The sequence below is a fragment of the Drosophila mojavensis genome, unplaced genomic scaffold (assembly GCF_018153725.1).
Source record: "Drosophila mojavensis isolate 15081-1352.22 unplaced genomic scaffold, ASM1815372v1 contig_36, whole genome shotgun sequence".
Lineage (NCBI taxonomy): Eukaryota > Metazoa > Arthropoda > Insecta > Diptera > Drosophilidae > Drosophila > Drosophila mojavensis.
The window spans coordinates 18,559,879-18,584,811 of record NW_025318858.1 but is presented as its reverse complement, the minus strand read 5'-3'; the positions used below and the strand labels follow the sequence as shown (position 1 = coordinate 18,584,811).

At 40.8% G+C, this 24,933-nt stretch overlaps 1 protein-coding gene across 1 annotated transcript; it reads left to right on the top strand.

Annotated features, from left to right (window-relative positions):
* Positions 1–23,875, top strand: LOC6577251 (protein Wnt-6). Its single transcript, XM_032728901.2, has 5 exons — positions 1–890; positions 969–1,526; positions 19,740–19,960; positions 21,748–22,238; positions 23,061–23,875. The coding sequence occupies exons 2-5, from the start codon at positions 1,465–1,467 to the stop codon at positions 23,520–23,522; spliced, it is 1,236 nt and encodes a 411-aa protein (XP_032584792.1). The 5' UTR covers positions 1–890; positions 969–1,464; the 3' UTR covers positions 23,523–23,875.
* Positions 23,876–24,933: the final 1,058 nt, after the last annotated feature.

The following is a 24,933-nucleotide window of genomic DNA, read 5'->3' as shown; positions in this document are numbered from 1 at the left end:
CGGAGCCCGAGTCGATCGCAGTCGCATTCGCAGTGGCAGTGGCAGTGGCACTGGCAGTCGCATTCGCATTCGCAGTGTCCGGACGTAGACGCAAAGAGACGTATGACGGCGATGCCGTAGTAGTAGATCGCGAAGCGCTTTTCGCCAAACAAACACGAAAAGTGTGCGCCACTAGTTTCAAATCCCGCAGAGCGTCGCGAGCTGTGGCCGGCAACGGAACAGAATCAGCGAGTCCCGATAAAAGTCAGCGCACTCAAAATTCGCAGCACCAACACCAAACGAAACATACAACAGCAACAGCAACAACAACAACATCGCGAACGTGTGTCTTGTGAGAGTTCGTTCAACGTCGCGAGTTTTTGTGTTTTATTTGTGCATTTTTTGTCGATCGGGTTCCCAGGGCCGAAGAGCATGGGAAAAACTGGCTAAGGATACGGCAACGCACAGGCAATAATCGGGAACAGAACAGCCAGCTGAAGGAGAAGAAGAACCAACAGAATAACAACAAAAATACAAAAACGAAAAACGAAAAACTGAAACTGGAAGCTGAGCTTCAGCTCTCTTAACCCAGGCACTGCGCTTTGATTAAAGCGCGCGTTTAATTTCATTTTTTACGCTACTCCAACAAGAAGAAGAAGAGTTTTTGTTGTTATTTTTTATTTATTTATTTTTTTTTTTGTGGTGCGGCTCCACCCTTCCAACTATTTTTCAACATTTTGTGCTTTGATTCGCTGTTCACATTTGGGGCCCTGGCCAACTAGCCAACTGGCCGACTGGCTGCTTTTGGCCTGGACACGACAACAACAACAGCAACAGGCAGAGCATCGACAGCGACTCCTGCGCTGGCTGGCTCCTTGGGCGTTGCTCAGTACGCCGGCAGCTTTCTCCGTGTGCGTACCAAACAGCGCAGCAGCTGTGCCTGCGATCAAAATAAAACCTGAAGTAACCAAAAGTTGTAACACTAACAGATCATCATCGCCATCATCATCATGATGATCTTGAGTTCTTTGTGATCGCCAAACGCTGATCGCTGATTGCTGATCGTTGATCGTGGATCGTCGATCGTGGATCACCCGATCTCTGATCGATTTTCGCGCCGCATCTTTTGTCGCCTGTGCACAGGCATTGGAGTTCGTCAAGTGCCTCCAGCCTCAGTTTGCGCCACGTCTGAACTGAAAGTATCTGAGCGCTTGACGCTTGATTAATTCGCTCGTCGGCAAAGCTGCAACCTAATTTCATTTAGTTTTGTTTTTGTTTTTGTATTTGTTTTGTTTTGCTGGCTCGTTTTGCGAAATATTCTAATAAAAACACATCTCGTACTCGCACTCGCACTCATCGCGGCCGCAATAAAAATACCTTTAACTACCTGCCCAAACACTGCAACAACAACAACAACATCAACCAACAACATCACTCGAGACTGGGCCACATTTGTTGTTGCCGCTGTTGCGGCTTCGGAGCGATATGCGGTTATTCATGGTAATTGCAATTTTAATATTTGCAATGCCAATGACGGGATTCGGCTGGTGAGTTCTCCACTTAGAATCTACTACAACAACAACAACAATTTAAATTTCCTAAATTAAGTGCTTGGCATATAGTTAGGAACAAAAAAAATACAAAACAGATTTGCGGCTTTATTTTAAAGGTTTTAAAGTTTATTATTGAAATTAAATTCAAATTAAATAGTAAAAGTCTTAGTAAAACAAATTTGTTTTTTTATTTTTGTTTATTAATGTTGTGATTGTCTTACTTGATGTTCTATTATTTTATTTGTTGTTTAAATAAATCCATAGCGTTTTTATTTTATTTTTATTTTTTTAATTTTTCTTATTTTATTTTTTTTTTTTTTACTTTAAGTAACTCCATTGCATTAGCTTACCAAAACTAATATTGTAACTATTATAGTATCTAGCTCTGAGTCCAGAATAGTTCTATCTAATGAAAAAGACAGATTGGCAACAAAGTGAATGGGGATACGGGACTGAAGGGTGATATGGAACAGCTGTTTTACAAGTTCCGTACGCTATACAAAGTAAATTTAGAGATATAGTGGCTGTCTCTATGAAAAAGTTTTTAAATCATACGCCCAAAAAAGAGATTTAATGCACTTTTAGCTTGCATTATCCAAACGTCACTCGAACATAATAATGGTAATTATAATAATGGAAATATATCTAATGTGTTGCTATTTTATAGTACTTAATGGAGGTATAGGTCCCTAAAAAACACAGTTTTATTATTATTATTTTATTATTACTTGAAGCTGCTATCGCTGATCGCTCAAACTGAGATGAACATTATATATATGTATATATAATATTATATATACACATACATATGGGCATTTATGTACGTATTTATAAATGTATATATATAGCAACTGGCAGAGGCAAACCCATTGAAGCAAAATATATGTTTCAGTTGCGTCAAATTCAATGCCAAAAACCCCATTACAAACGCTGCTCTTCACTGTGTCAGATCTCATCAATACATAAGCTCGAGAGATTGGCGTAACCGTTTCCGGTTTTGGGTATGGCCGTATAGCTATCGGGCTGTTGGGGCATAGGGCGGGGGCATTTGTCGTACATACATATGCTGCTGCTGTCACCGTTGCTGACGACAACAAAAAGTGCATCGAAATAGGTAGAAATTGCATGCGACATGAGCGCTACGCGCTTTGAGGTGAGTCAAAGCCAAAGCCAAAAGCGAAAATTCGGCCAGAGCCAATCGAGCGAGCGAGCGAACGATGTTGCCAGCGAGAGACCTTCAAAATGTGACGTTTGATTTAGATTTAATTACATGGCAATTTTTTTTTTTTTCACCGTAAACAAGTAAAGCTATCCTGACAGGAAGTGATGCACTAGAAGATACCTATTATTTTGAGATGATAGAAATTGGGCTATTAATACTTAATGTAGGAATATTTAAGGCAATTTAAATCGATATTATAATTGGAATTCTGCTAATTGGAATGTGCGGTCTAATTGGAAATTTAAAGCCGAGTTTATGGAGATTTTTATATAATTTTCTTGATTTTTTATACATACAGATATAGTTGGATTGTAGTAGAAGTGAAATAGGATATATTTAAGAAATTTATGGATAGATAATAAATATATTATATAATACTGTAATGCTATATGACAATATTTTTTTATCTATTCAAAATTTCAAATACTTATACTATTTAGACAAACTAAAATTATAGCCATTTCATATACCATATAATTGTAGTCGAATCCAATTGGACTCCAATAAGACACACGTATCCCCCCTTTTCAACGTTTTATGTGCAGAGGGTAATGCAACTGCTAAAAGTGCAGCCAAAATAAATAAAAAAGAAACACCCCCGACCCGGCCCTTGCTCCCTGCCCACAGGCCGAGTGACACCTCGAGCCGGGCAGCATTTGAATTTATGCGCGAAATTACAGGCCAAGATAAATAAAATGAAACAAAATAAATGAAGAGCATGATGGGAGCAGACATCAAATAGAATGAAAAGTGTCGCACAGCAAAGGCAGCACAGATGGGCGATGGGCGGTGGGTGGTGGGTGATGGGTGGTGGGGCAGATAGGCTATGCCGGTGCATAGGCTATGCCACTTTGCCAAAAAGTGTTTGCCAGCAAAGTGGCATCAATGAATCGAAATCTGCTGCCAGCCGCCGCGAGTGGCTGGGGCAGAGGTAGAAAAATTGTCGCTGTCAGCGGCAGCGACGATCGCAATGCCTCGCCTTTTGGCGCAGGCATTTGTCATGCCATGTACACAGTCGGGCGATCTTTATTGGGGGGCGTGGCACGGGCACTGGGCTGGGCGGCGTGGGCGTCGCGTGGCGTAGACTGCATGACGATCGCGAGAGTCCGCTCATTCATTTTATTTGAGTTGTGTGCAACTGGGCGCAGCAGCCGCCACCAAAAGAGGCCACCTGCAACATTAAAGCGTTAACGCTAGGGCTGGAGGTGGGGTTGTGGGCGTGGCGGGACGGCAGCTGGGGCTATATCCATTCGATTCAATTGAGAACTATCGCAATAAATTAATTAAATAATTAGAGCTCAAGTTCAGACGTTTGATCTCGTTCATGTTGATAATGATGAAGATGATGATCATGATGATGATCATAATGATATTGCTGTTAACGTACAAAAATGTCGAATGCGAAATTGTCGAAGCGTAAGTTTAACGCTAGCAAAAGACAAACGGTAAAGGAAAGATTATTCTGGATGGGCTGCACTGTTATAAAGAGAATTTTAAAGCTCTTGAGCTCTACGGATTCCAAAGAAATGCTAACATATAAATGAAGCGTAGCTCTAACTGAAGTATTTAAGCATTTGAGAACAGCCGGTATTTATTTATATTTATTAGTAAGAACTACCCTTAGGACTTTTTTATTTCAGTTTCGACTGAAATAAGGCTAGATTTCTAGCCAGAAAATTGTTGCTTAGCACTAATATACATATATTTTACAAAAATATATTTCGATTTATTACAAAATTTATTTTTGGCATACCATTCTAAAATAGTGTAAACACGCGTTTGGTTGCTTTATGTAGTATAACACTACTATATTAATTAACAATGTGTATTTTATTATATATAGTTTTGTTTATGGAATTTCCTTTAAATAACCTTGACATTCAATAAAAACGCAGTCATCGATAAGGATAAGTATCGTTGTTTACATTGATCCATAGAAATCTGTAAATTTAGCAATATTTGCAATTTGTTTTCTCTCTTTCTCTCTCTCACTCTCTCTCTCTCTCTCTCTTTGTATGTCTGGTTTTATAGACCGAGAGATCTACTCGGCTGCTTAGATATTTTGTATGCATTATTTTCCAGCCAAATGCACTAAATCAAACGATCATTCAGATGATAATCAATGAGTGGGGCAGACGTGCAGCCCGATGTGGCGTTAAATGAATGGAAATTCCATTGGCCACAGCAGCCGAAACCAATTACAATGAGCTTACAGCAAATTTGCAGCTGAATGTTGTCTGGAATTTAATTAAAAGCAGAGCTGCAAAATGATGAAAATCTCAAAATTTATGAATAACAATTTGATTTCGAATAAAATGAGCTCATTTCCGTTCACTTGATTCGCTTGACATTTGCATTTGAGTATTGGTTCGGTCTATTTTTGGTTGCTAGTTTCCTGCTATTCATTCATTCAATCAGACATACACACGCACACACACAGTTGAGTTGAATTGAATACTCATTCATTCAGAAGGTTCATTCATAGTCTGTTTTTGGCACTCACAGCATGCGAAATGGCTATTAAAACCCGCCAGGGCTTTAATGGGTTAAACAGCACACACACACACACACACACACACACTGGCACATGCAGATCACACAGTGTGTGGCAGTGGCACTTAGTCTCAAGCTGTGTGTTGGCTGCGTTTGTTGCTCCAACATCGTCGCTCTGGGAGGCAACATCAACAACATTGCGCATACGCCGCGTGCTCCGTGTCAGTGGAGCAAAGCCATCGAAAATTGGCACACTCTCTGAGATGGCCAGAGCACTTAGTCTAGATTAACTATATGCCTCCCCCATACAGCAGCCCCAATATGTGATTAAGTTAGCCGCTGGCTAACGAGCGTACAACTCGGCCAATTGCCAAAATTTAATGCAGACGACTTGATTATGAAAGACTCTGGCATCCCGATAGGAGCAAAGAGTGGGCGGGTGGTCACAGCTTTCGGCACTTGCCAAGTGAGATGCGATCGAGATGAGAGATACGCTGGGATCACTCGAGCTAGTTACCCGAGCCGAGTGCTCGTTGCATTTGGCACGGGTTCGGGCCGCTTCTTCTGCTTGCTTTTTAATTAAAACTCATGCAATTTGTTTATTTTGTTAATTTGTCTTTGCGCCTCTGTCACGTTGACAGATGCGTGCCTCGAACGCTGCATCATAATTAAAACGCATGACCGCGGACAAAAGAAAAAAACCGAAAGACAAAGCGAATGCGACAAGACAGACATGGGTCAAGTTGAAGGACTGACAAGAGAGGCCCTAGACCCTGGCCCTGGCCCTCTCCCTGGCCCTGTCCCTGGCCCGGGCACCGTCCCTGGCTCTCGCACTGTCCCAGGGCCAATATAACTAGCAAATGTTCTTGTCATCCAATAGAGCCCACAGATTTGAGTGATTTGATGGGAATGTCAGCTGAGATAATCAAAGCCAGTTCATGGAACGTTTGCGTTGAGTGCGCCCTAAGAGTAAAATGTAATAAAGCTCAGCTCAGATTCTAAACAAAGTGATTGAGCTGATATTTTCGAATGCTGTATACCCTGTAGATGCTATTAGACTATTTTAATATTAGCTAATATTTTTTGTTTTAGACTATGTTTTATTAAATTATTTTAATATTGGATTATTTTAAAATTAGACTTTTTTAGTACTAGCCTACTTTAATATTAGATTTTGTTAATATTCGATTATTTTGGACTATATTTCTTTTATTATTATTGAGCTAGTTTTTCTTAGATTATTTTAATGTTGGATTTATTAATGGATTATTTAAATATTGAACTAGTTTAATATTGGACTATTTTAGTGCTGGATTATATTAATATTAACCAAGAATTATAATATATAATAATTACGAAAACAATTTCCCAAGTAACTCTGATTCTGAATTTTTTTTTTTTTTTTTTTTTTGCATATATTAAATACTTATCGATAGGTTTCTTCGTTGCTGCATTAGAAGGATTTATAACGAATTAACTAAAGTTATTGACTTTCGAGCATTTACATACGGACAAACTCCCGATTGATGGCAACATCATATACCCTATTAAATTGTAGTTATGGCCACATTTACACACACACACCTAAATTGGCTTTTACACACATTCATCTAATGTCACATAAATTTGTGGCATAGCTCAAAGCAGACTCGGACTTCTCACAGTCGAATCCATTTTAGCCACAGCCTAGGCACGTGATTTAGCAAAGCTGAAGCCGGGTCCTCGACATGGACATGGTCATGTGCGCGTCCAAGTGGCAACGCCTATTTGAGCCGTAATTAAGTTAAACGCTGTCGCAAGCACCAAGAGATTGATGTCGCCTTTGTCTTTGTGGACGGCAGGTCGTGGCTCCCAGGGCTTTTAGCTGGTTAAATGCCTGTCAAATAGTAAATATGCCTGAATTATTAACCAGCCTGCCGGCAATTGGACATGCGCATGCCCCAGAGCCTGGGAACGAGCGCCGAACGGCGCATTCCAACGGCAAATGCTTATTCCAAGAGCTCAAATGATTTTTTTAGGGTTTTTTTTTTTTTTTTTTTTTTTTTTTTTTTTTTGGCTAAAAGGCGGCGCCAGCGCACAGTGGTGCATGTTAATTTGCTAATTGTGAAATGACAAACGGAGAATAAATATAAAGAAGGTGCCAAAAAGCAGCATGCGGCGCCCGCCCACGTTGAGCACAAGCACAAGCACGAGCTCCAGTCGAGCCGCACCCACCAGACCAGATCTGGGCTGGCTTTAACTCATGCCAACACCTTTTTGGTGGCATTTGCCGCCGCCGACTGCCTGCCTTAGACCGGCTGACTGGCTGGCTAATCAATTGTCAACGCCGCCGCCCACATCAAACGCTGCCAACCCCAACCGCAGCAGCTCCAGCGGCTGCTGCAGCGGCTGCTGCAGCGGCTGCTGCAGCGGCTACCCCTTTGTCCGGCTGTGTGCACAAGAGATCAGCACTTGCGCTGAGGCATTCTGTGGACAAATATTTGTGCGCGTAAATTGAAAACTGACCAGCCACAACAGCACTTGACTTGGCAGTGGCACTGGCCAGCGCGGCCCGAAAGACGCGGCCCAAACGCGATCTGTTGACCAACTGAGCGAGCGAACGGCCATTCATTCAGTTGTCAACGCTTTGTTTAAATACTTTGCCACTCGCATGTTGACAAGTGGTTTAAGTCGTTGATTTGTTTACACAGCAACGCACTCGGCGCAGTCAGTGGCACCTCGCAACGGCCCCCGGCTCCCGGCGGGGGGGCAGCTGGGAACTGGCAACTGACGGCGACGGCGACGGCGACTCACGAAAATGAGTCAATCAAACGCAGTTGCATCCATTGTGAATGTCTATTTACATAGAAAACAAGAGGGAAAGGTATTCCAATTGACGAGATAAAGAATTTCAAATACCCTAACCAATTAGACATATATTCAAGTTGTTTAAATGAAATTTGCCTGATTTGGTAATTTAATTTAAATATTTATAAATATTTAATAGAATATTAATAATATTTTAAAATAACTAATTAAACATTTATAAATAATTTAAAATGTTTATAAGCATTTTCAATTATATTGCAAAGTTATATACAAATAGAAATTATTTAACATACTGCATTAAATTAAATGCGTTGCACAATTTAATAATTTTTTAATATTATTTTATGAAAAATATTTTATAATATATAAAGACATCATATAGAGATAAAGCTCGATATTTTGATATAAAATTAATCTAAATTTTTAAAATATAAGAAAAATGTGGATAAATTATTTAAAAAATAAAATAAAAATAGTAAGTAATTAAAAAACAAATAAATAAAAATAGCAAAAAGTAAATAAAGTAAAACAAATTTTTCACTCAAATATTTAATATGTAAAAATAAGTAATAATAATAATAATAATAAAAAAAAAAAAAAAAAAAATATATATATATATATATATATATATATATATATATATATATATATATATATATATATATATATATATATATATATATATATATATATATATATATATACATATATGTATATATATAATAAATAATAATTTCATAATTATTTATATTATTTATATTGTTATTTATTAATATAATTATTTTATATATATTTATATGTATATCAAACATTTTTAACAAAGAGAATCCTATAGTCTAGCATACTCGAATCTTAGTGTATCGCACAGCTGAGAGCACTGGACTATAGCTGAGATTGGCGTGGCTTTGGGTTGGGTATGGGAAATTTCAACCACTTGTCAGTGGCTACCATCAAACCGGGCACTTTGATCAAAGAAAAAAATCACTGAAAATCCATTGAGGCCTATAACGACACCAACAACAGCAGCAACAACAAGAACAAACTGCAATAGGGGCACACTTGGAGTCGCTTCTCTTGGCTGTGTGAAAGCAAAATAAAGATACGTCGCGGCCAAGTGTTGCCTGCTGCCAGTTGCCAGTTGCCAGTTGTGAGTTGCCTGGACTGGGATCTGGGACTGAGGCAGACTGAAGTTGTTTAGTTGTTTCAAGTTGCCGACAGCTGCGCTGCTGGCGTTGCTGCACGCTGCCAACGGCTGCTCAGACTGCTGCTTCGGATGCTCGGGCTGCTGCTCGGGCTGCTGCTGGCAGGCAAACTTCAACTTCAAAAACCAAAAAGTGTCGAACGAGTTGGCCACATCGGCAGCATCATCGTCATATCGGCCTCGGCTATTTTCCGCTTAACCAAAACTCCCCGTGTTTGTTGTTGTTAGTATTTAATATTGTTGTTGCTGCTGCTGTTGTTATTGTTGTTTTTGTTGTTGTTGTTGTTGGTGGTGGTGGTGTTTGCTGTTGTTGTCTGTTGGCAACTTGTGTGGTTACGCGCTCCGCACGCTTGAAAGGTGTTTGAGTTTGAGTTCTTTAGATCTCTCCAGTCATCAGCGCATCGACTTCGAGATCCAAATCATTGCGATCTCATCATCATCATCATCAGCATCAGCAACATCATCATCATCATCATCATCGTTCGCCAGCCAACTTCAATTGTTTTTGGCTTAGTGTTGCTGTTGTTGTTGTTGTTGTGTTTACAAGCGCGTCTATCATTTATGCTCTTCTCTGTTTGACTTTGGCGGCCCAAGCGTTCACTTGATGTTGTTGCAGCGCATCTCTATATACTCTAATATGTGTGCGTGCATGCGTGTGTGTGAGTGCGTGTGCCTGCTCTATTTGTTTTCGAGATTTCGTAGCTATTAAGTTGTCATAATCTCACTTGGCTCGCATCGAGATCGAGTGATTGCCGCAGGCAAAGCAATAGCTAAATATAGAGATGGAACATTTGATAGGGCACCACTACAGAGACAAGGGCAAGGCCCACCAGGTGGGCATATACATATGTACGCGATCCAGGTGGGCAATTTTTTTAGGGGCTATCAGAACAGTTTACTTAAGCGATGCCAGCGTCTTATATGGAATACATATATGTGCTTAAATCGAAACGGCTTTTGATATATCACATTTCCGAATTAAAAATAATATTTAATATATTTTTTTATGAGATCAACATATATTGAGATATAAATTTGGCCGATTATCTTACATGATATACTACACTAAAAATAAAATTCAATGCTTTTATATGAAATTAATTTGTTTACTACATACTCTTTCTCTTCTTCTTCTTCTTTACCATAAATTCTGCTTAAACCAACTTTAAACAGAGTTATGAATATCTTCTATTGGAGCATTGCAATATAAAATACTTTATTTTATTTATGTACTTTGGATATGTTTCAAGACATCATTTTTAATTCATTTAAAAATGTATTCATACATATATATATATATATATATATTTTTTTTTTTTTTTTTTTAAATTTAATATGCAATGTTTTTTGATATTTCCTTAGTTATTCCATTTCTCTTGCTACCTGGTTAGTCAGAGAATTTTAATTATTATTTTATACATTTTGTACATTCTTCAGTTTCTTAGCAAAATCACTTTGCTGATGAGCAGCAACTATTTTTCTTTTTTTAAGACTTCGTAAAATTTAATTTTTTATGATTATTTGAACTAACCTATTATAATTTATTTTATCTTTGTATTTATATGTCATAGTTATAGATAGATACTGTAGATATCATCGAATATCTAACGAGCTATCAATATTTCGACAGCATTTTCAATTTGCTTTTTATAATGCCAATAAATTATGGATATTATTCACAGCCTGTCCTTCCAAAAGGAGTCTGGTCCTTCGATGGCCAGTGTATAATATTTATAAAAAAAAAGTAGACAGCAACTTGCGGTCTCTCTGAAATATACGAAGTGCTGGCACCGGTGTTCAATTTTGTACTGAATTTATTAAATTTAACATGAACGCAAGCGCAGCTTGCACAGTAGAGAGCGCACCTATGCGCATCTAACAGCGAGCAGCGAGAGAGCGATCTTTTGGAGAGCGACACTCCCGTGCTAGCGCGTACAATAACAACTTCTCTGTACAGTGGTTCAGCTTCAATTACTTAACCTATACAATTTCGATAATAATTCAATTAATAATTCATAATAATTCAATTTCTTATAATAATATATAATAATATTTCAGAAGGCAATATCCAAATGCCTTAACATCGGCCGCGTTGAAAGGCCGCAGGGCTTCAATAACATGGTGTATTAGTGGAGTGGCAGTGGTGCAACGCGATGAATTGCCCTTTTATATGTGCCATTTTTTGTCTTAACGACAATTACGCGCACTCTACCATCTCCTCCGACTATGGCTTCCGTCACCACGCCTAGCATCCACTGTTGTGGAGGAGCGTTGTCCTCTCCCACGAGCACGACTGCTCCGACCTGTATGTTCTGTCTCTCCTTCGTCCATTTTGACTTCTGCTGCAGGCTGAGCAGGTAGTCCCTTGACCAGTCGTTCCAAAATCGACGCTTGATGTTGGATGTCAGCTGCCATCTTTTTAATAGTGTCAGCTTGACGTCGTCGACTGGCTCTGTGGACGCGATTGGCAGCGGCACGAGCGTTGCTCCTATCAGGAAGTGCCCTGGCGTGAGCACTTCGCCGTCGTTGGGGTTGCTGCTGGGAGCGACCATTGGCCGCGAATTGAGCACGGCCTCGACCTCGACCAGCACGGTGGCCACCTCGTCTTGCCGTAATCGAGCGCTGCCCATCGCTTTCAGCAGCAAACCTTTGGCGGATTTCACCGCCGCTTCCCAAAGGCCGCCAAAATGCGGCGCTCGAGGAGGGATGAATACAAACTCCATGCCCCGCTCCGCAGCAAACATTTCCATGTCCGCTGTGTTGCCATGGAACGTAGCTTTGAGGTCCAGCGTGCGTGCAGCACCCACGAAATTGGTGGCATTGTCGCAGTACAGCTTCCGGACAAGCCCACGTCGACCAACGAACCTGGATAAACACATTAGAAATGAATTTGTGGTTAAATCGGTGACTAATTCAAGATGCACTGCCTTCGAAGTAAAGCAAACAAATATGGCAATATACATTTTGACTGGCGATTTGCCCCGAATTCCCAGCGAAACTAGTATTGGACCGCAAAAGTCCACTCCACTGATCTCAAATGGCCTATTTCCATGTAAGCGATCAGCGGGAAGATTGCCCATTATTTGGGATAAGAGTTTCGGCTTGTAGCGAAAACAATGTACACATTTTCGGACTACTGCACTGCAAGCCTGTCGAGCATTGACCAGCCAAACCTGCTGACGAAGCAGGCCCATTAGTACTAGGGGATTGGCGTGGCAATGAGAGTGATGCAAATGCTCCAAATAAAGCGTTACGAAACGACATTTTTTTGGAAGCAACAATGGGAATTTGGCATTATGTGCTAATGGTGCCTTCAATAAACGACCTCCTACTCGTAGCAACCATAACATACGCCTGCCATGCTGATGTGGGTGCAAAAATGGTGTCAGTTTTTGCAATGACGGTTGCAACACGACTGACTTCTTTATTTTCTTTATTTCTTCGCTGAATTCAATGTGTTGAATTACAGATATAACTGCAAGGAATGCGAAGCTTAACTCAGAAGCTGTAGGAACAAGTGAAGAATGACTTTCTTGTTTTCCATTGATAAAGCGGAACATATAGGCAACGATGCGGATTAGCTTAGAAAATGATGACGTTGACTCAATAAGATGTACGATAGGATTTGCTACCTCATCGACCGCGATCATAGTAATTGCAGTTCTACGCTTCTCTAGCAGCTCTAACTCCTTTGATAGGGTGATTTGTGGGTTGGCTGGCCACCATGTGTCAGAGAGCTTTAAAAATCCTGGTCCGCAAAACCACAATGATGTTTTAAGCTCCTCAACTGAACATCCCCGAGATACAATATCTGCTGGGTTGTCTTTCGTTGGTACATGACGCCAAGATACATTAGTTGTCAACTCTTGGATGGTTGCAACGCGATTAGCAACGAATGTGTTCAAGCTAGATGAATGCATTCGCAGCCAATGAAGCACCACCTCAGAGTCTGACCAAAATGTGACTTGATTAATAGGACAATCAAGTACTTTCCTTACCGCATCCCATAAGGTAGCTAACAATTCTGCAGCACACAACTCCAGCCGCGGAACAGATTTTGTTTTCAAGGGCGCTACCTTAGATTTAGCGACTAGCAGCCTGGTAGTGATACCCTTTATCTGTTTGCATTCTTACGTATAAACAACAACCGTAAGCTCTCGTTGAGGCATCAGCAAATCCATGGATTTGACATCCTTTCGATTTAAGTGTGCCAACGTAACGAGGTATATGCAACGAGTTTAGATTTGAGAAACAGCTAGTTACTGCCTCAAATTCTTGCCTCATTTGAACAGGCAATTGGTCATCCCACCCAAGTTTGTGCAACCACATTTCCTGTAAAAGGACCTTCGCACGAGTTACGATCGGACTTAACAAACCTAAGGGGTCGTATAACCTTGCTACAAATGACAAAACGGATCTTTTGGTCTGTTGAACTTCTACTGGACAGTTCATGGAATATCTAAAGCTGTCATTCATTGGATTCCAAATTAATCCCAATGTTTTTGTGTCCTCTTGATGACCAATAACTATATCGTTTCTAGCTGGTTGTGCTGCGAGTTGTTTACAATTGGACGACCATTTTGTGAGAGGAAATCCAAACTTTTGAAGAATTGCGATCAAGTCTCGATGCAACAAGCACAATTCTTCGACGCTATCTGCTCCTGTCAACAGGTCATCAACATAGAAATCTCGGGCTAACGATCTTGTAGCAGCTGGATGAGTGGAAGCATGCAAGTCGCTTAGATGTTTTAAACATCGAATTGCTAAGAATGGAGCAGTCGCTGTCCCGTACGTTACTGTGTTTAATCGAAAGATTTGTAACGGATCAGTGGGCGTTTCCCTCCACACAATAAGTTGAAAGTTGCGGTGGGACTCGTCAAGTTCAATTTGACGGTACATTTTAGCGATGTCTGCTGTAGCAGCCCAAGGACGAAGTCGAAATCTTAGCAAAGTCTCCCATAACTGCGGCTGGATGGTCGGACCCACCATGAGTAGATCATTCAGCGACAATTGAGAGGAGGACTTGCTAGAGGCATCAAACACTACTCGAAGTTTAGTGGATGCGCTGTGCGGTCTTAGCACGCATTGATATGGGATGAAATAATGCGGCTCTCTCGGAATTTGATTGTTAGTTGGGCTCATGTGACCCAAGGCCAAGTATTCTTTCATAAAGTCAATATACATTGGCCGAATGTCTTCTTGCTTGCTCATTCTTCTTTCCAAGGCCAGAAATCGTCGCTTGGCTGTGTCGTAAGACGTACCAAGACAATGTGGGCTTGATTTGAATGGCAGCGACACTCTGAAACGACCCGAGGTAGTTTGGCCAATAGTCTCCACAAATGACTTCTCGCACAGTTGTTGCTCTGGGGTATACAAATTCGAATTAATTGTATTTGGCTTTTCTTCCAACTCCCAGAACTTGCGAACTATTGAATCTATAGCTATGTCGTCGTTTACGACGCTAATGAAAGTCGACGAACTAGTAGCTGCATTCAATGTTCGGCAGCGACCAGATACAATCCAACCAAAGGCAGTCAATTGCAATGTTGGGTTGTTATCGGATCCTTTTATTTTGCCTTCTCTTAATATATCAAAAAGATATCAGCACCGAGCAACAAATCAATACGTTGCGGCTTGTGGAATTGAGGATCAGCTAATTGTACATTATCAGGTACCTTGATCTCTTCAGTGTGCTTCTCTGGTTGATACGACGAAATGGAACGTAACACACCAAAGTCTGTTCGGATTTCTATGTCGTCCGTTCGGGACGCTATCGAAGTTTGAACGCTGTGCCGAACAGATGACTGACAATTAGCAATGCCCAACAATTGAATCCCAGATCTTTGCCGTTTTAATTTCAACTGTTTTGCCAGTTCTTCAGTTATGAAATTTACTTGCGAGCCGGAATCTAATAAAGCTCTAGCTAAGTGATAAGATCCAGATTGATCTTTTATCTTCACAACTGCAGTTGCCAAAAGAACTTGATCAGAGGCTATCCGTGCGTGATTTACAGATGAAATCTGTGACGAAGTGACACGAGGGACTGCTGATACAACTGCTGAGCTACTTTGAGCCGCTTCAGAGCTGTATCTATGCAGTATGGTATGGTGCGGCTTAGAGCACACACGACAGTGGGCTGATTTGCAAGCAGCCACTGAGTGTCCTGTTCGCAAACAATTTATACAGAGCGGATAGCTCTTTGCGAACGTAAAACGTTTCTGGCAAGGTATTGCTGCGAACGACGAGCACGAGTGAATGAAGTGATCGTTCTTTTTTACAAAACACGCATTTGGGACTCTGCGGCTCACTTGGCAGAGCGACAGCTAGAGAAGTTTTCCCAATTCTTTTCTTATTATCCTGAGCTACCTTACGACGTGGACCAGATGAGTCTTCAGCACTTAAATGCTGATACCGTCTGTTCAAGGCAGCTTCACAATCTTGCCACAATGGAAGCTTATTGTAGTCAAGATTCTCTTCCCACCTAGAGCGCGTGCCAGCGTCCACTTTCATCATTACCAAATGGATGAGCATGGCATTCGAAATCTGCTTATCAGATCCTAGCGATAAAAGAGATTCGTAAATGGCACGGACTGAGTCTATCAGCATGCGCAAAGATGATGCTGACGGTTCGGACATGTGTGGGAGATCAAATAGTTTTGAAATGCTGTTAAAAAATATGAGACACTGATTGTCGTACACATTTTTTAAAGCAGCTAACGCTTTTGGATAATTTGCATCTGTCACCTGATATGCCTTGACAGTGCCTAATGCTTCTTTGTCCAAGCATGACAACAAGTGGTTAAACTTTTCTATATTTGATAACCCTGGCTCGTTGTCGACTAAACTCTCAAAAAGTCCAATGAAATTCTTATATTCCGAATATTCTCCGCTAAACTTTGGCAGCTTTATATTCGGTAGATTCCTAGAATGTGACACTGAGCTAATCATTGTAGAGTTAGCGGGACTCTCACTTTTAGGTTGGCTATCACTACCTCGCTTCATAAGAAGTGCCTTTGTCGATACACACAAATCTTCTAACGTTGACCGAGGCACTAAATCTGCGTTAATGTCGTCCAACTCTTGTTGTGTCTTAAAGGCCTTTTCTATGTAGCGGTTCAATATCTCAAGTCGACATTCAATTTCAAATGGCTCTACTGGTTTAGTGTAATCTTTTAATGATTTATTAATGCGTGTTATGTCGTTTGTAACATTTTTGTAAACGGCCAACAGAGCTTCGACACGCTCTGATGATGACTCGTCCATAGACCTATTCTTTCCTCGCTTGTTAGTCATGATGCTATAAGTGATGCTCAGTTGAAACCAATTTCAATCGAAACAAATAAAAGTTCACTTAATGTATGACAACAAGCGAAGAGCAATTCAAGAATGTTAACAAATGCGCGCGATCGTAATAAATCTCAATATATTACGCTGGCAGTGTTAAACTATACTTGAGTGACTGTTACGATATAGCGAAGACAACAACCAAAATGTTGAGTGACTATTTGGGCAAGTGGTCTATTGAGTTATATTTGACTGTTGAGCGACTGAGTGCAATGCATTCATAAGCGAGAGCGCGCCGGTATGAATGCCAAAATATAATTGCAGATCGAGCTCATACAATGAGCGCAAAGCGAGAGTGCAAGTTTTGAGCGAAAATATATCCAAGTGACGAGCGCACGTTTTGAGCGCAAAGCGAGAGCGCTGCTGCGTGTGCAAGCGTGGGTGCAAACGATATTGCAAGTGAGTATGCAATGAGCGCAAAGTGAGCGCGCACTAATATGTGCAAGCGAGACAGTAAAACGAGAGCGCAACTATAAGTGCAAGCGCGAGTGCAAACGATATTGCAAGCGCGCATGCAAATGATGAGCGTAAATTAAAGCGAAATTTGCTGTGTAAGCGCGAGTGCAAACGATATAGCAAGTGAGTATGCACTGAGCGCAAAGTGAGCGCGCACTAATATGTGCAAGCGAGACAGTAAAACGAGAGCGCAACTATAAGTGCAAGCGCGAGTGCAAACGATATTGCAAGCGCGCATGCAAATGAAGAGCGTAAATTAAGAGCGCAATTATCTGTGCAAGCGAGAACGAACTTTTATGTGCGAGCGAGAGCGAGCTGTGAGCGCAAGCGCAAAACGAAAGTGCGAGACGAAAATGAGCAAAAAAAACTGTAACACACTAGCGGCGCCAAAGAAAACTTGGATTATGCGAGGCAATAGAGATTGAATTATTTGCAGATCAAAGGTCAATATGCACCTTATTATTATTTTTATTTATTTTTTTTTTTTTTAAATTTCAATTTGAAATAAGCTCAACACAATGTACATAGGCGTAGATTGTACATACATTAATATTTTGTATGTCTCAAGTAATGCATTTATTTATTTATGGCTTGCATTACTTGGTCATCTATGTGCTCTATGTATTTATGTACTTCCCTGATTATCCACAAAATCCATAATCCAGCTTCCTTCAATTCCAGAGAGTGTCCACCCGGGGGCGCCAAAAATGTCCTTCCAAAAGGAGTCTGGTCCTTCGATGGCCAGTGTATAATATTTATAAAAAAAAGTAGACAGCAACTTGCGGTCTCTCTGAAATATACGAAGTGCTGGCACCGGTGTTCAATTTTGTACTGAATTTATTAAATTTAACATGAACGCAAGCGCAGCTTGCACAGTAGAGAGCGCACCTATGCGCATCTAACAGCGAGCAGCGAGAGAGCGATCTTTTGGAGAGCGACACTCCCGTGCTAGCGCGTACAATAACAACTTCTCTGTACAGTGGTTCAGCTTCAATTACTTAACCTATACAATTTCGATAATAATTCAATTAATAATTCATAATAATTCAATTTCTTATAATAATATATAATAATATTTCAGAAGGCAATATCCAAATGCCTTAACACAGCCAAATGAGTAATTAGACACACAAATTCTCCTAGCTCTGCAGTTCTAGAAGAGTTGACCTAGTCATTGAAAACGATTTTGTTTTATTTACTAGCATTGCTGAACGATAAGCCAAATTGTGAAATATATGTGATAGCTCGCAAGGGCTTGGCTCTGCGGCCATATCAGCTGTTTGTCATCAATGAATAACTGGGATAACTGGGCTGTGGAGGGTCTAGCTCATTTTGAAGTTGCCGATTTTGGGCTGAGTCAGCTGCTGTTGCTGCTGACACAATAATTGTTAAAATTTACGCAAATTTCTGGAAAAAGCAGACAACAGCAGAGAGCCAGACTGAGAGAGAGTGTGTGTGTGAGAGAGAAAGAGAGGAAGACGGGCACACATCAATCACAGACTCGATTCCGTCTCTCAGTAGCTGACTGAGGCATTTGGTTAGCTCGGCTCCCCGCAAAAAACATAAACTTGCAACTTAAATTGCGCAAAGTTCACGAGCAAAGCAAATTTCACGCGAATATGCAACAACAACAACAATATTAGCAGTAGCAGCAGCAGCAGCAGCAGGCGAAAAAACAATTGAGCTATTAAAAAGTCATAAATCTGAAATGGAAAAACATAAATCAGCGCCAAAGGCGCGCACACAAAAACAATTTAAACGCCAGAAGGTGAATTGGGGGCGAGATGGGGCTGGGTGGCAGTTGCGGGTGGTGCAACACTCGAGCCCGTGGACAGCAGTGGCAGCCCTGCAGCAACGACAGTGGCTGCTGCACCCACATTGCAGCGTACAATGTGTAATTATTAATTTTCCAGCTAAATTAAATTTTAACGCTGCTGCTCCAAATGGCATTCAAAATGAAAACGAAAATTGCATCGATTGAGAAAATTGACGGGGGAAAATCATGTGGGCTGAGTGTGAGCGTGCGTGTGTTTGCTTTTCTGTTAATGTGTGTGTGTGTGTGTGTGTGTGTGTGAGTGGGGCCAGAATTTTATTGAGCGCCGCCGCTTCGCTTATAACAATAAACAAACCAATTGCCAACTGTGCCTCTGTCTGCATCTGTCTCTCTCTGTATGTGTGTGTGTGTGTATGGGAAGTGCATATATGTATTGGTGTGTACCAGTGGACCATCAGCGTGTGCTGCGCCACATTGCGCATACGCCGCATCGTTCGCATCGACCGCAGCTATTTAGTTCAATTGCCGCACTATTCAAACGCCGTGTTTTCCTTATTCTGGGCAAATAAACGAAACTTTTTAGCTGCCAGCATAAATAAGTGCAACTATTTTTAATGAACTTGCCTGCTGAATGATGCGAGCAGCGACTATTTTCCATTTCGTGGCGCCACACGCAGCGCCCTGGCAAAAATTCGTATATAGCTTGAATAGAGATTATTGAGTATATGTAGGTGCCAGATTTTTGGGTTTCCAATTAGCTGCATGAATAGTGAAGAAATGTAAATTTACTCGCTAATGCATTATCCACTTAATTACTTTAACAAGTGCTCATTGGTCATATTTTCTTTTTGCTATTGTTATTGCAGGCGTGTTGTAATATATATTTCACTTTTCTTTTGCATATTCCAGGGCCGAGGGCACCAACATTTTACTCGATCCAAATCTAATGTGCAAAAAGTCGCGACGTCTGCGCGGCAAGCTGGCTGACATCTGCCGGCACGACTCGGCGCTGCTCAAGGAGATCATCAATGGGATCAACCTGGGCTTCCGCGAATGCGAGTTTCAGTTTCGCAATCGTCGCTGGAACTGCACGGTGCTGCGCAAGAGCATGAGGAAGATCTTGATGCGCGGTAAGTGGACAGACTAAATGCTAGCCACTAGTTACAGATGCAGATGCAGATGGAGATGCCGATGCCGATGCAGATGCAGCAGGCGACAAAAAGGGCAAACGACGGACAGCCGGACAGATGGACCATCAGACGGCCTGTCAGCACTTGCTGACTCAGAGTGCAGTTGTGGCCAGGGCAAGCGAAAGACTTGCTGCCTAATTACAGCCAAAGCCTGAGCTCGGCTCTGAGGCTGGCGAACTGTCAGGCGACCGGCGACCGCATCATCCATCAAGTTGCATAATAAAAATGTTGCGCCCGCTGATGAATAGCGCCTGAAATGAGCCTACAAAGCTGTCAATTTTAATAAATTATTGCCCGAAATGCTCAAAAGGCACCCTGCTCCTTGCTCCGGCTGCTCCAGCGGCTTCGGCTGCTGCTGCACTTAATGACAACAATGCGCAAACAAAACACATACCAAATTATCTGCAATAAATTCCATGGCAGCGGATTAAAACTGCGTCCCTGTCAAGCTGTCAGCCAGCAAGAAGGAAGCCTCGCACTCTCCCTCTCTCTTCCTTTCTCTCTCACTCACTGTTGTTGACCATGTAATGCCGTTGCCCATTTGGGGTGGTGACTGTCCGAAAAGACATATCACCTGTCCACATCGCTCCGATCCACTCACTCCGATCCACTTCACTCACTCTACAGCACTCGCATTACATATGCAAATCGTTGGGCGATGTGGTGCGATTACAACTGCGATTTCGTTTTCGATTTCATTAAACGTGACTGCAATGCAGTCGATGACAGCGACTCAGCTTAGCTCGACTCATTTGCATAGAGAGCAATCAGCGATCGGTTATCGAGGCGGGCAATAAATCATTTTGTCACCAGAGCTGACAAATTGACATCAATCATGCGACGACCCGCTAGCGGACAGCCCTAATCAGCATTAGCTGCATGTCTAAATAAACGATTAATTATCGATCTCTGACACCGCTACGTTAATCGTCGCTTAAAACAGCGCTTAAATCAATTAAATGCCAATTAATGCCGCAGATAGCCATGCCAAGCACATGCATCCAGTTGGCTTAACTGGGTACTTGGTCTAGGCCAGACCTGTTGGGACGTTTGCTAATGAGGCTAGCTGTAAGGCAACATATCCATATCATATATATTTATTTTTATTTTATTTTGTTGCATTATTTCCCTTAAACCATCTTTTAGAAATCGTATGAAACTTATGATATAAATTTAATATGATAAGAATTTTTTTTTTGTTTATTAAGATATTGCCTTTTAATTGAGATATTTATAATTTTGCTAGGGATTTTCAGAATTTTTATTTATTTATTTATTTTTTTTTTAATTCTTACAAAATTTTGATTCATAAGGAAAATTTAACTTTACGAGTAACTTATATTTGAGTACTCTATATGAATATTGGTGTGAATATTGTTTTAAATATCATAGTATATCTAGATATTATTATTATTTTTTGTTGATAATGTAGATATTTCATTTTTGGGGTATAATGATGGAATAATTGTATTTATTTTGGCTATGTTTGAAAGTCAGTTCTTTCCCTAAATATATTCCTAAGTACCGGCAGCTATTGGCCGCTTCAATTCTATATCATAAATAAGCTACACTACTTATAGAAGTTTTCGATTTTTTTATTTTATTATTTGTTATTTATATTCCCACGAACTATGTATACATATTTATCTGTATCCACAGTCATTACAGATGCCCTTTATGCTGCCCTTTACTAAACTTTGTTATCATCTCTTTCCACTCCCGCATAGATTCCCGGGAGACGGGCTTTGTGAATGCCATAACGGCGGCGGGCGTTACCTATGCAGTGACCAAGGCCTGCACCATGGGCCAGCTGGTGGAGTGCTCCTGCGACAAGTCGCACATGCGCCGCAATGGCGGCCAGCCCCAAATGGTGAATGCAGCAACGGCGGAGGCAGCGCTCGAGCGGCAGCAGCAGGCGGCAATGCTGCGGCAACAGCAACTTCAGCTGCCACAGCGCAGCCACAGAAACAGCAGCAGCATAACGGATCTTTCGCTGGACAGACAACGCAACGGGCATCGGCCGGGCGGCAGGCGGGGGCGACGCAAGTTCTGGGACAACATTAAGTTTCCGCAGGGCGAGTGGGAGTGGGGCGGCTGCAGCGACAATGTGAACTTCGGGCTGCGGCACTCGCGCGCCTTCCTCGACGCCAAGCAGCGGCAGCGACGCAGCGATCTGGGCACACTGGTCAAGCTGCACAACAACAATGCGGGAAGATTGGTAAGCTGAGCTTGAGGAAGAACCTTATCAACTTCTGACATATCTGGGCATAGCAGAGTCTTAGACTGCTGGCTTCAGTGTAACTAGTCTTCTCACTGATCTGATGTTAAGATAAAACGATTGATTCCCTTGAGCATCAAGCTTAAAGGTATTTTGTTGTTATCTGACATAAGAAAAGATCACGAATTTTATATGTGATATATGTGATATGATAAAGTGATAGAGAATGGTAACCAAAATTTAAAATTTTAGGTATGGTATATAAAAAAATATATCTTTTTTAGATCATGTATATTCTGTATATCTCTCTATAATTTCTCTTACATTCAATTGCCCTAACTTCATACAATCAATCGTTTTTCGAATTGCTTGAGGACTTGATTTTAGGAAAGCTTTAAAGAATATCTCTTTATGATTAATTAGGATTAATATTTTCGGCTTACAAACTGCCTTTATTTATTTTGCAAAAAATAGAAAGACTTTTCCCAGTTACAATTATGATATGATTCGATATTTATGAAGTGCATATATAGAAATTTTCTTGGGGCAAAGACAACAATATATAAAAGGCTGTTTAGAGAACCCTACAGTTGATCTACGATACTTGGTCAGAAATTAAAAAAAAACTGAAACTATAAATATCCTAAAGCCCTATCTAGTGATAATATTCTTTATATACTTCATTCTTATAAACTTATCTTTAATCTCAAATTGATAGAACAAAAGTGTGATGACGACTGTTCATCTGAGAAATATCCTCATCAATTGATTTTAAAAAGTCTCTAAACTTTCTACCCACCTTCTCTCTATTCACTTTAACAGGCGATACGCGATGCGATGCGCTTGGAGTGCAAATGCCATGGATTGTCCGGGTCGTGCACGGTGAAAACCTGTTGGCTGAAGATGCCGCCGTTTCGTGAGATATCGGCACGACTGCGCGATAGGTACGATGGGGCGCGCAAGGTGGCGCTACGGAACGATGGCAACAGCTTTATGCCCGAGACGCCGCACACGAAGCCGGCGAACAAATACCAGCTGGTCTATGCCGACGACTCGCCCGACTTTTGCACAGCGAACCCGAAGACCGGAGCGCTGGGCACCCAGGACAGGGAGTGCAATGCCACCTCGACGGGCCCCGACAGCTGCGATCAGCTCTGCTGCAGTCGGGGGCACAAGCATCGCGTCGTTACCGAGTGGACCAACTGCAACTGCGTCTTCAAATGGTGCTGCGAGGTGACGTGCGAGAAGTGCCTGGAGCACCGTGAGGTTAACACCTGTCTCTAGATGGGCACGGTTACAGCAGTGGGAGTGGGAGTTGGGGCGGGGGGCACGGGTATTTGATTTTTGGGGTTACAGTCTCGGCATAGTCATGAACACATTTGAAAGCTTTCCATTTCGCGTGATAAACAACAGTTTGAAACACACCATGTTTTGCTGCAGTCCACATTTAAGTATTAACTAACACTAGAGAGTAGAGAGATGTGAAACAAAGAAAAACACACAAACACTATGTAAACGATTTTATTATAGCCAGGCTCTAGGCCAAACTAGCTGTAAATACTACTTGTATATCCTCAATAGTATGAACCATGTAAGCCTGTAAATAGTCTTAATAAAGAACATGCAAGAAAAACAAAGCAAATAATTGGAATTTATATTACATTAAAATACATTAGATATTCACTTTAATTATTATTATTATTATTTTTAATTATTAACATAAAAGAAAATGCTGACTAAAATTAGAAGTTACTCAAAAGAGCTTCAATTACATTTCATTGAAAAAAAAAAAATTTTAAAAATTCGGGCATTTATTAGAATATATTTAAATTAACTTTTACTACAAAATAATAAATCTTCCAACTGATTTAGCATGTCTCTCAGCTATGCTTCTCATATATGTAGGTATATCAAACATTCTACTCTCTCTAGATATTCAGTTTAAGAGATTTCAATTAATTGCAACAAATTGAATATCAAAGCAGGTAAAATGAAATAAACTTTGGCTTTATGCTAAACGGAAATGTATCTGAAATCGCTTTGCCCATTGATTGAAATCTGCATAAATGATTAAACGTAATTTAATGAAGACAACATCACAAACCGATTGAAAAACAAGTTCAGCTTCGATTAGCTTTAGCTATAGCTGTATTTGTATCTGTATCTGTATCTGTATCTGTATCTGTATCTGTATCTGAAGCTGTATCTGAATCTGTATCTGAAGCTGTAGCTGTATCTGATGCTGTAGCTGTAGCTGTATCTGTAGCCATTCACAAACGAATTGTCAACTAACAGTAGCGCATATCTACGTCTATATCTCTGTATCTCTGTGCCAGACCAATGGCTCTCCCATAAATTAACACAATTTTATTGTTGTCGACACGAGATTAAAATCTACAGATATTTGCCTAAGCAGCAACAAAACAAAAATCGCATCCGAACAAAAAACTGAAAATTGATTTGCCTTCGTGCATAAATTATCGTCCGATTGTTCGTTCATTGATTTGAATGCATAATTTCAAAAATCAAATAGATGTCGTCTAATGCATGTAATTAAATCCAGCAACGAAATCAATGATAAAGTGATTGGAATTGTGATTAAGTTGAGCTGAGTTAAGCTGAGCTGCTTTAAGTCGAATTTATTTTAAATGAGAAATTCGCTGAAGGGAACTTTTTTATTAGTTAAAATACAAAC